We start from the raw sequence: 13112 nt of genomic DNA, 5'->3' as shown, positions 1-13112 counted from the left end.
TAAACAATCAGAGCAACAGTTTTGCCCTGGGAGTGACGCGAGAAGAGAGTATGATCAGTAGAACTTTGATGTACACCAAACTGATGTATGGCTTCAGTAAAGCGTTTAGACCATGCGCGAGGAGACTGTTTCAGTCCATAAAGCGAACGATGAAGACGACAGACATGTGTAGGAGAAGCAGATGTGAGAAACCTAGGAGGTTGGATCATATAAACTTCTTCCTGAAGATCACCATTGAGAAATGCATTCTTGACATCTAACTGAAAAAGAGGCCACCCTTTGATAGCGGCAACAGAAAGGAGTATACAAATAGTGGTCATCTCGGCAACCGGAGCAAATGTCTCCTGATAATCAATCCCATAAGTCTGAGCATAACACTTAGCCACCAGACGAGCTTATAATGAGCAATAGAACCATCCGGATTATGCTTAAGAGTGAAAACCCAGCGACATCTCACAACTTTCCTACCAGGTGGAAGAGGTACAAGTTCCCAAGTTTGAGTCTTTTTAAGAGCATTCAACTCATCACTCATAGCTGCTCGCCACTCAGGATGGGTAATAACATTTGCAATAGTAGGAGGAAGAGAAACAACGGAAACACAAGCAAAAAAACTCTGATAGGAGGGTGAGAAGGCAGAATTAGATATATAATTAGAAATGAGATAAGTACAAGTGCGCTTACCCTTACGAATGGCAATAGGACGATCATCATAGGGGATAGGAAACAAAATCAGAGATGAGGCGAGCTGGTCTGGCGTAGGAGTGATGGTAGTATCGTGAGGACGCTAAGAGAAGACTTGTTGAGGAGGAGGTGATGAACTGGCAGGGGATGGGAAATAACAGGCATGGGAAGAGGAAATAAAATAGGGGAGGGATCATCAGGTGAATCGAGAGAAAACCACTCAGATTGAATGCCAACGGACCCATTATAGTATGGGGTATGCTCAAAAAAGGAAATATCCCGAGAAATGAAACGCCGTCAAGGAGAATGGTAACAACGGTATCCTTTCTTGGTAGAGAAATAATACAAAATGATATATTTGACGGCCTTAGGGTCCAGTTTAGTACAAGTTTGGTCAAGAATTTGAATAAAGCATACGTACCCAAATACACGCGGAGGAAGTGGAAACAAGGGACGATCTGGATAGAGCTAAAAAATGGGTGTGGCAAACTAAAGAACTTGGGAGGGGGTCCGATTAATAAAGTAAACAGCAGTAAGAACTGCATCGGCCCAATAGGATTGAGGCATGTTCATGCCAATAGAGAGGGCACGGGCTAACTCTAGAATATGACAGTTTTTTTCTTTCTGATTGACCATTCTGCTGAGGGGTTTTAACATTAGACATTTGATGCTCAATGCCAAACTCTAAACAAAGTTTCAAGACCTCACTGTAGGTGTACTCAGTATCATAATCAAAACGGAAGGCCTTGATGATACGACCAAACTGGGTATGAACCATAACAAGAAATTGCTTAAAAATTCTAAAAACTCCACTCTTATGTTTCATAAGATAGACCCAAGTGGTACGACTATGATCATCGATGAACAAGACAAAATATCAAAAACCAAGAGTTAATGTGATAGGGAAAGGACCCTGCACATCAGAATGGATTAGGTCAAACATAGTAGGTATAGTAGTATTTATACTAATAGGATAAAAGAAATGCATATGTTTAGCTAATTGGCAAGTTTCACAAGAAAAATGAAGCAAATTGTTATTATTAAATAAAACAGGGAACATGTGTTTCAAATATCCAAAAGATATATGGCCCAAGTGTAAGTGCCAATGCATTACAAGAGCCTTATTAGATTGACTACTACTAGTAATCTGGGAAGCAAAATGAGTGCTAGGTAAACTGGGTATGTCCAAGAGATACAGGCCATTCACTTCACGTCTAGTTCCAATCGTCCTCTTCGACTCTAGATCCTGAAAGACACAATGAGAGGGATAAAAAATTACACTGCAATTCAAATTTTTGGTAATGCCACTAACAGATATAAGATTAGTAGTGAATTGAGGAACATGCAGTGTGTTGGTTAAGGATAAAGAAGTAACAGGAAAATGACCTTGATCAGCTATAGAAGACAAATAACCATCAGCTAGACGAACCTTGCGATGACCAGAACAAACATTATTGGTTTTGAATAGGGAGGACGTACCGGTCATGTTATCGGAGGCACTAAAATCAATGATTTATGGTGAAGAAGTGGTTGAAACACTGTGTGCAGATGCAAAAGTACCTGAATGAGAAAAAGTAGAGACCGGTTGAGATGAAGTCTCCATCTGATTGAAGAATTTCCTGAACTTGTCAAGCTCAGCCTGGGATAGAGATACCAAATCTGAGGAGGATGTAGTAGCTGAAGGAGGTGCTGAATCAGTAGTTGGCTGAGAGACTATATGAGCTGAAAGTCGTTGAGACTGTTGACGTCGCTGATTAGGACGACCATGAAGTGCATAATAATGAGCCTTCATGTGATCCAACTTTCTACAATGATCACAGTTATGTCGCTGACGGGTAGCAGAGACCCACTAGGAGGTTGTGGAGAAGGTAGGTAAGCAAGCATAGTAGAGTGGTCTCCTGAAGAATGAGGAAGAATAGTTGCGCGACGACTTTCATTAGCCAAGACATAAGAATAAGCAGTCTGTAGGGATGGAAAGGGATCCATACCTAATAAATGAACTCTCGCATACTCAAATTTCTCTCGTAGACCAACTAGAAACTGAAAAATTTGATTCTTATCTAGGATCGACGCATATAATGTCTCATCAAGAGGATCCTTCCAGGCGTAGGACGAGGAATAGAAGGTCAACTTTTCCCACCGAGCACGTAGTTGTGATATATAGGTGGTAATTGAAGAATCACCTTGCGAAAGACGGGAAATCTCATGCTCGAAGTTAAAGATCCTAACGTTGTTTTGGCGTTGCGAATAAATACTCTTTGCGGAGTCTCATATTTGTTTTGCTGTCAAGGAGAACATAAACCCAACCGCAATATGTGGTTGCATAGATGCAACCAACCAAGAACGGACCATAGAATCATTAGCAAACCAGTGGAAGTAAAAAGTGTCGTTCTGTGCTGGTTGTTTGTCCGCTTCCGTGAGGTAACCGATCTTTCTTTTTCCACTAATGAACATTTCAACCGATCGTGCCCAAAGAAGATAATTAGGGCCATTTAATTTCACGGGGGTAATCTGAATTCTTGGAAAGTCGGTTGAGTGAGAAGGAAGACTACTCGAGCCATTACTATTACCAGTGATTGAGGAAGAGGACGTCTCAGAGGCCATTAAAAAAAATCTATGTACTTTGGTTTGAAGAGAGCTCAAAGAAGATGAGGGGAAGGCTCTCAACAACACCCTTGCTGTGAGTACATTCTCCAAACAACCCTTGTGTTGATCACAGCCCTCCAAATAGATCCAAATAGCACCCTGTGCTGATCACAGGCCTTAGATGAGCCTCCAAACAAATCCAAACAGCACCCTTGCTGTGAGTACAGGTTCCAAAACAGCCTCTGTGTTGATTACAGGTTTCAGACGAGTCTCCAAATAGCCTCTGTGCTGATCGTATGCCTCAGTCGATGACCCTGTAGTGATTACAGGCTCCAAAACAGCCTCCATGCTGGTCGTAGGCCTCATACAAGTCTTCAAACAACCTCTGTGATGATCGTAAGCTTCAAACGATGACCCTGCAGTGGTTGCAACCTTTAAACAGGGCACCTACTGTGGTCGCAGGTTCAAAAATAGGTCTCATGTAGTGATCACAGGCCTCAAACGATGGCCTTGTGCTGATCGTAAGCTTCAAACACCAACCTGTGGTGATCGTAGGCCTCAAACGATGGCCTTGCTGTGATCGATGACTCCAAACAGCAACCTGTGGTGATCGCATACCCCATACAATGCACTTATTGTGGTCGTGGGTTCAAAAACAGCAACCCTGCTGTGTTCGTGGGTTCCAAACGATGCAAACAGAAGCCCTGCTGTGATCGTGAGTTCCAAAACGATTTAAAACCTATTGCCGTAAGCCTTTAGAGCCATTAGTTGGCCTAAGAACAGCAACCCTGTTGTTGCCATAAAGTTTCAATGAGTTTTAATGACTTTATCGCATGTTGCGATTAGGGATGGAGTAAAAACAACCCCGTAGGGGTGATTATTTACACTGAACCGAGAGGTTGTGAGGTAGATTTACAAGAGGGGTTGTGCGATGGGGTTGTAGTAAGGAGGAAGGAGAGGAGATGGAGGTAGGTTTTGATACCAAGTTAAAAATAAGAAAACAGTAAAAAGTATTTCATTACTAAGCCCTAATTAGACTTTAAGGGAATTGCATGGTCTAATAGGTGAAAAGACTAAAACGGACAAAAGATCTGTAAAACTAATAAAATAAGAGTTATTCAACAAGTTTTTTTATTTTTGGGCTTTATTCTTTTATGTTTTTTGGGCTTATTTTAATGTATTATTGGCCCATGGTCTTAGTATAATGTCTTTTATTTAATATTTTAGTTTATTAGGATTCTTAGATGTATTTATCAAAATTTTTTTTTCTCTATATATAGATTGTATTAGGATATTTTTTAACGAAGAATTTGATGAATAAAGAATGAGTTTCTTGAAGTGAGTTCTCCATCATTATTTGTGTGATTCCAAGGTTCTATCCTTCTATCCCATCTTTTTTTTCCTTTTCTTAATTTCTTCAAATTTTCTTTCTTGTTCTTGATTTTCTTTTCTTTTAATTTTCTTTAGTACTTTATTCTTGAATTCTTGAAACCTACAAACCTCAAACCTTAATCCTCTTCTCACTACCTTACAAACTTTAACCTTTAACCATTTCCTTATCCTATAAACGTAGATTCTAAATCATAATTGTAGAATGTGAAAATTAAAGCTCGCAACCAAACCTTTGGGATTACCTTGAACTTTGAAGGTAACCGTATTGTAGCTGTTAGGAGTAATAAGTTATTATTAGAAGGGGTAATATTGTCTTTTCTTTCTTTTGTTATTTAGTTAAGATATATAATACATTGTGTGGCTAGGGTTGGTGTTTATTCGACTCCTTCCATGTTTCTCCAATATCTTCTTTTGTTCTCTTTCTCAAACTCTTAAGCTACAGTGGTCAAATCCTTAATCCTTAGTCCTTACCTAAAATCCTAAATCAAATTCCCTTCCCAAATTTCCTCTTCTTCCTTCATCGTTCTGCATCACAGTTGTTGTGGTCTCTAATGGCAGTGATGACCGTATCAACTATGTAACCAAATTTCGATTTGTGGGTAAGGAAAATTAAAAGAAGAAAAACTCACTTCATCATAATGGAAAAAATGCTTCCTCTAAGAGCCATGCATTTACAATAGACATACAACTTTGAGCCATGGTCAGACATGCGTCTATTATACATGGAATGTGCCTATTCGTCTTTAGATGCAACTTTGAACCATAGCTTGTTGTTAGTTCTAAGAATGATCTGCACTTGATTTGCATCTTCTTAGAAGCCTTGACGCCACCATCATCTAAACTTTAAACCATCAAAAGTCCATGCATTACCACCCTAAAGGCAACGTACATGCCATGGAAAGCGATGAAACTGCTGCAAAGGATTCTAAGTTTCTAATCAAATCCTGGTGCTTTGGGGCTACCAAACTTCACTTAGTAATTCCACAAGAATTTCTCTATTCTCACTTATGGTTCCAATTCTACCTTAATGGTGGTAATCCATATGATTCCATCTACACAAATCGCTCTAGCCTATGATGAAGAAATTAGAGCATCCTCATCCATAATTTATCTGAGAAGGAGGATTAGAAAGGCCCCACCGTAAAATCCATATGCTAGACAAAGTGCTTTTAATCAATGTTATCTTCCCTCATTTGGAGAGATATCTCTAGCTTTCCAAGAAACTTGTCTATTTTTGAGTTGCTTGATAATTGGATCCTAGATACTTGACATTTTGTAGGCAACACCGAGTGGTAGAGAATGTGTTGGAGAATGCTAACATCCCCATGAGGTCTTGGACGTTAGGGTTGAAGTCACTTTTGACTCCTCCCATGTTTTCTTCGTTCTACTTTTCTCTCCTCAAACTCTTATTCTACACTAGGTTAGAGGAAGACATGTCTTCCATTGGAATCCTTCCTAAATATTTGTATTGTCATCATTGTGGGGTTGTGATGGACATTAGGACTATTTTTGATTAGATTCTCTTGTGCATCTGTGAATGAACTCATCATTTATGTTTACATTGCTTATGTTAATTAAGTACAATCTCAGATTCATCATCCTAGGGTAATCTTCATGGCCTACATCCATTTATAGATATAGGGGGTCCAAAACAAAGCAAACCATCATAGTTTACTTCGGAACCCCTGCTACTATGTTGCTCTTCTCCGTGCTACTTTGCTCACTCCATCTCCATGCCTTCACCTCCCTCATTTGCAAGGGAGACCAAACGGCGATTGGCACTTGGTTTAGGTGATAATCAGGGTCACCTTTCTTACTCAACATTCCTTGTCTGTATTTGCTTCTAATTTCAGCAGAAGTCCTTATCCATACATTACAGTGACATGCTTTTATTTGGGGAATGTGTCATAGTGAGATCCTTTTCTGATATATATATATATTTTTTGATATTTTGTATATGTTTTTTCATCAATACAGATGTGAATTATAAAAACAAACTTTAAAATTAAAACATGCTTGAAGCTGCACATTGTTAAATTTTAGGTAGTGGTATCATCATATATATCATGCTTATGTGATGGAATTATTATTTCCAGGTATATAAATATCTTGAAAACTATGAGAGAGCCCTTACAGGATTTGAAGCTGCTGCTTTGATGGATCCTGGCCTTAATGCAAATGAGGAGGTTCAAAAGATGGTCAATCTTCTTGACAAATTGGAGACTTTTCTCAAGGTAACACATCTTTTTACCTTTATGTAAAAATTTTGCTCAATATGTAAATTTAATCTCCTCTTCACTTGTGTTAGAGAATATAAATGTATTAGTTGTTTAATATTTCGAAGGAACGTGTACTAAATGGAAATAGAAAAGAAGAAAACTAGGATAACCAAGATAAGTAAAACAAAAGTCATGCACACACATAATGGCTCACCAATAAGGAAAATCAGAACAGGGTTCTAATCATTTCTAGATCGTAACATGTTTGGCAAGTTGGCATGATGATTGCAACTTACTTTTTTTGAGTCTCAAATAGTTCACCTTGCTAAATAAGTTTTCTTTTTGATACACTAGAGGTTCACATTGACATGAATCAAGGGCTGCTTGTTTGGCTGGATAATCTCCTCACCATGAAGATCATTATCATCAAGTATAGGTTGATTCTAACAATTTTTTTGGGAAGATTTATGCATTTGAGAGAACTTTAATAGATTTATTTCCTAATTCAAATCCCTAAGTTGAGTGTAATCGGTGTTTAATAAATAAGGGGAAAAAAATGATGTTATGGATTTATTCTAAGCTGCTCACCCTGGAGAATGTTTGGTTGAAAAAAATTCGGTCATAAGGATCTTGAAGAAGGGAATGAGTTGATTGGGGTGCATGGTATTTTTGTCTAGAATGTTGGTGGTTAGCTAATACCTTGTTGGATGTTGTTAGTTTCTTGAAGGAGGAATTATGTAGGACAGCCTAGGTTTTATTGATTCTAGGGTTTGTTCTACTTTAGGAAGAGTGGGGGAAAGTATAATTAGGTAGATAAAGAAGAATTGTAGAAGAGATAATTGTTAAATCTCATAATTGAAAGCTTGGTAGATATTTATAATAAATAATGTGTGAATTGACATAAATGCCCTTATATAGAAATAAATATAAAACTCATAATAAACTACACTATTTCCAATACTCCCCCTTAAGCTGGGGCAAATATATCAATTAAGCCTACCTTTGATAAGATGAGACTTAGTGACAGAAGAACCAACAGACTTCGTAAGCATGTCGGCAAGCTGATCTAAAGAAGATAGAAAGATTGTCTGAAGAGCACTAGATCGAATTTTCTTCTTGAGCAAGTGAATATCAACTTTTATATACTTGGTTCTTTCGTGAAGTCAGAAGCAAGCATAATAACATACTTGTCACAAAACAAGGTGGCAGAACCAGAGACTAGAAATCTCAGCTCTATTAACAGAGATCGAAGCCAAATAAGCTCACATGTGCCAAGAGCCATAGCACGATACTCAGCTTCAACAGAACAGGAAACCACATTCTGTTTCTTACTTTTCCACGAGATCAGGTTACCATCATGGTAAGTACAAAAATCAGAGGTAGATCTCCTATCTATAAGAGAACCAACATAATCAACATCAATGAAGCAGGACAAATGAGGTTGAGCAGTGGACGAGTAGAATAGCCCAAGAATAGGACGCGACTTTAAGTAACGAAGAATACGATAAACAACATCAAGATGAGAAATGCACGAAGCATGCATGAACTGGTTAATCAGACTAACTACAAAGGTCAAATCCGGTGTAGTGTTAGATAGATCAGATGGCCTACAAGTCTCTGATAAGAAGAAAGATCAGATCATAGATCACCAAATTCGGCATGAAGGCGATGATTCTGATTCATAAGAGAAGAAGCAGGATGACAACGAAGCATACCAGTGTCCTAAAGAAGATCCAATGTTTATTTGCGTTGAGATAACGAAATACCACGGTGAGAGCGGGGTGACTTCTATCCCCAAGAAGCACTTGAGGGGACCCAAGTCCTTAACCTAAAAAACATGGCCCAATAACATCTTTACCCTGTCAATCCACTGTGCATCATCTTCACTCGGGATAATATCATCCACATAAATTAGAACGATGGTGTAATGACTATCCAATCCTCGATGAACAAAGCAAGTATGATTTGAGTGGCATCTAGAGAACTCTATATATAAAATAACCTCAGAAAAATACTGAAACCAGGCTCGTGGTGACTGTTTCAGGTCATACGGAGATTTAAGAAGGCGACATGCTTTCCTAGTATACTCCCTTTGAAGACGAAACCTAGGAGGGGGGTCCATGTAGATAACCTCAGTCAGATCACTATTTAGAAATGCAGTTTTCATATTGAGTTGGTGAAGAGGCCACGAGTGATACGCAATTAAAGAGATAAGAAGATTAATAGTAGAAAGTTTAGCTACAGGAGCAAATATAGCACCAAAATCCTTTCCTAGAATCTGCGTAAATTCCTTAGCAAGTAAGCGAACTTTGTATTAATCAACAGTGCACTTGACATTGAAAACTCATTTACAACCAACAGTCCGCTCCCTAGAGGGAAAGGGAACAAGCTCTTAGGTATGATTCTTCTGCAAAGCATCTATCTCAGTAATCATGGCTCCAGTCCACTGAAGATCTCGTAAAGTCTTTGAAACAAACTGGAGAACTTTAATAGAACAATAACGATAAGGTAGGCCTGATAAGAAAGAGAAAGTCTGTGATAGGAAACAAACTAAGCAATAAGATGATCAATAACATACCCCTGCTTACCTTTGCGAAGTGCAATAGGTAAGTGAGAGTCATAAACAAATGGGATAAAAGCATGAGTAGGAGATAATACACCTGAGTCCAAGGAGGAGGTTGTCAAGGTTGGAGAGGGGTGAAGACGACGAGAGTAAACTTTAAGTGTTGGCGAAGTTGGATCAAAGACCGAATAAGGTAGCATTATAGGAGGAGCAGAAGAAGAGTCCTGCAAAGGAAAAGAGTCCTGTAAAGAAGATATGATACGAAAGTAGGGAATATTTAAAAAAAAAGTGACATCCATAGAATGTATGAAACGATGAGAAATAGGGTCATAACAACGATACCCCCCTTTGACATGGATGAGTAGTTCAATAAAACACACCGAATAACTTTGCCATCTAATTTGGTGCGATGAGGGGTGTGGTCCTGAACAAAGCAAGTGCACCAAAAAACTTTAGGTATAATCGGAAAGAGGGTGTTATTTGGGTGAAGAACATGAAAAGGCACCTGTCCCCTTAAGGTGCGACTCGGAACATGATTAAGAAGAAAGGCCGTAGTGAGGACTATCATGTTCTAATATAACTTAGGAACATGCATCCCTCGAAGAATGCAACAGACAATGTTCACAAGGTGGCGGTTCTTGCGTTCCGCCACCCCGTTCTGCTCAGGGGTGTAGGGACAGGTCAACTGGTAAAGCATACCATGTTCATAAAGGTGAGCGAATCCTATCAGAAATATATTCACCTCCATTATCAGACCGAAGGGCTTTAATAGTGATGTTGTGTTGGGTTTGAATCATTTTAAGAAAGTTAAGAAAAATAGGAAGCACTTTAGACCGAGATCGCATCAAGTAAACCCAAGTACAATGAGAATAGCCATCGATAAATGTAACATAATACCGATGACTAATAAAAGTAGTAATAGGGGAAGGCCCCCATACATTAAAATGAACTAAATCAAACATAATGTTAAATCGATGCACGCGAGGGATATATGAAGTACGAGTATGTTTGAAGAGTTCACAGATTTTTTTAAAGCAGGAAATAAATAACATAAGTGCTGAAAATTAGTATTTCCTAAGTGAGTATGCCACAAATCTAAGGACTGAAAAGAAAAAGTATGACTCCCAGAAGAGGATAACACAGAGGCCGGGGCAACAGTATGTAGAGATCTAAATAGATACAACCCATCCCTCTCATACCCCTTGCCAAAAATCTTCCTTGAAGTTAAGTCTTGAAAAGCATAGTGAGTAGGAAAAAAGTTACTGAGCAATTTATAAATTTGTTAAGACTACTTACAGACAAGATTTAAAGATAGGCGAGGAACATGGAACACAAAGTCAAGAGAAATACTAGATGATAAGGGGATGACACCCTTGCTATGAATAGGTGTAAGGGATTCATCAACAAGGCGAATCTCCCTATAATTATCAGGAAAAATAGATGAAGTGAAATGACTAGACTCACCGGTTATGTGATCAGAGGCACCAAAATCAATAAAACAAGTTAGGAGAATTGAACCAGACTGGGTGATATGAAATGTAAAAGATATACCTGAGGTCACAGTTGAAGATGAGAGAGTACGAATTTGATCACAACTAGAAGTGGCAATCTGGGTCTGAAGCTGTTGTAAATCAATGGTGCCAGGAGAGACAGTGGTGAGAATAAATAAGGAATCCATAGTGGTAGCATGAGGAGTAGAATACCCCAACGAAGGAGTGGCAATACAACTCAACAAAAGAGGATAGAGCGAAAAGTATCGGATCTTCTCATAGACTATCCTCCCACAAATACTGCAAATAAAACTATTCCCTCGACCACGACTACGGCTCTCTTGGACATGAGTAGTAACAGTGCCCAAAAACCATCTAGATTTGCCTCTATTCCCCAAATAGTCACGAATTGAGACCAAGACAAATGCGATATCATAACCCACACAACACTGTTGCTGCTGTTGCAAGCCTTCATAGGGCTATTTGCTACTGTCGCAAACCTTTACACAGCCAAGCAACACAATTCCTAGTCCACAAACACATAGCAAACCACTGTTGTTTTGTTGTTGCAGGCCCCCACGAAGCCCCCAAATTGGAGTCGCAAACAACCAAACAGGGTTCTGGTGTTGTGCAGATCATCAGTTACAGATTACCCAGTAGGGCTGTGGTGCTGTGTAGACCACCAAACAACCATCAAGAAACCATCAAACTGGAGTTGCAGACCACCAAATAGCCACAAAAACTGTGGCAGATCACCTAATAGCGCTTTGCTGTTGTCGTAAGCCACAAAACAGTTGTCACAGATCACAAAACAACACTGTATTACTGTCACAGGTCTCACGATGTGTTTTGTTACTGTTGCAGGCCACAAAAACAACACTGTATTGCTGTTGCTAGTCTCACAAGGTGTCTTGCTGTTGTCGCAGGCCACAAAAACAGCATTGTATTGCTGTCGCAAGTCTCACAAGTAGTCCTACTACTATCGCAACTCTCAAACAACAGTTATGCTGTTGTCACAGGTATCCCCAGCTGGCAATAAACTTATCGCAAGTAGTAGGTAGCACTCTTACAGGCTATTCGCGAGCAGAAATTGTAACATGGGTAAAAATTACGTCAATACACCTATGAAAGATAGAAACCCTATCGTAGGGTAGAAGCACAACGCAAAAAATATTATTGCAGTATGTGAAAAAATGATAGAATTAATATCGCAATATGCGATCAAGGGAAGATGAGAAAAGAGAAAAACAAGCCCCCGAAGGGGAGATCTTCGAGACCTTCTAACAAAGTTCCTACTAGGTTATCAGGTCTTAAGAATTTAGGGTTGTTGAAAGGGATGGAAGAAGAAGAGAAAAGGATGTAGGAGACTTCAAGATCCCACGAACCAGAGAGGGGAATCTAAAAGGGAGGTTGATGGATCCTCTAGACTTTGATACCAAAAAGAATTGTAGAAAAGACAATTGTCAAGTCTCATAATGAGATCTTGGCAGATATTTATAATAGCTAATGTGTGAATGGACATAAATGCCCTTGCATAGAAATAAATAGAAAACTCATAATAAACTACATTATTTCCATTAGATAAGAAGATTGAAGGGTTAAGGTAAAAGTTAGGGCCTAAAGGGTTAAGTGGTGAAGGTTAAAGGCAAAGTTTTGCAATTAGGTGTTGTAATTAGCTTTATGGGTATGGAATAACATTAGGTAATATATTATATAATAGATTTGGAGGAGAGATTAATGGTATATGGTGTTTATGGTGAAGGAGAATTGGATGGGTTTCTTGATGGGGTTGGAGGATGCTTGATGGATTATTGATAGGTTAAATTAGAAAAAAGAAGAAAACATTAAAATTAAGATGGTAGATTTACATTTGAATTGCACCAATGATTCCCATGGCATCACCAGGTTAGATTTTCCCCAAATCCTAGAATTTTTTATTTTATTTTTTATAATAAGAATTGAAATAACAAAACTTTTTGTAAACTTGTAATTCATTCCTTCACAATCTCCCTACAACAACCTATTATTACATTGTTTAAATAGAAACCACTAGTTGCTAAAACCTAAAAGATTTCTAATTTTACTCTACCTTGTACTCCAAGGTAACTTTTCCAAAATAGTATCTTTCTCGAAATAATAACTTTTCCGAAATAAAAATGTTTTGAAAAAGTAAAATTTATA

The 13112-nt window shown here is 38.6% G+C and overlaps 1 protein-coding gene across 2 annotated transcripts in view; it reads left to right on the top strand.

Moving 5' to 3' along the window:
- LOC147398278 (uncharacterized) overlaps positions 1 to 13112 on the top strand; it is a 43293-nt gene that overhangs the window by 20444 nt on the left and 9737 nt on the right. For both annotated transcript variants that reach the window (XM_086447426.1, XM_086447425.1), the window contains exon 8: positions 6756 to 6893. In XM_086447426.1, the coding sequence (XP_086303552.1) occupies positions 6756 to 6893 (138 nt within the window). The remainder of the gene's footprint in view (positions 1 to 6755; positions 6894 to 13112) is intronic.

The sequence above is a fragment of the Akebia trifoliata genome, chromosome 7, assembly GCF_017979445.1.
Source record: "Akebia trifoliata isolate Shusen 1 chromosome 7, ASM1797944v1, whole genome shotgun sequence".
NCBI classification, from domain to species: domain Eukaryota; kingdom Viridiplantae; phylum Streptophyta; class Magnoliopsida; order Ranunculales; family Lardizabalaceae; genus Akebia; species Akebia trifoliata.
This window is presented reverse-complemented; position numbering and strand designations above follow the sequence as displayed.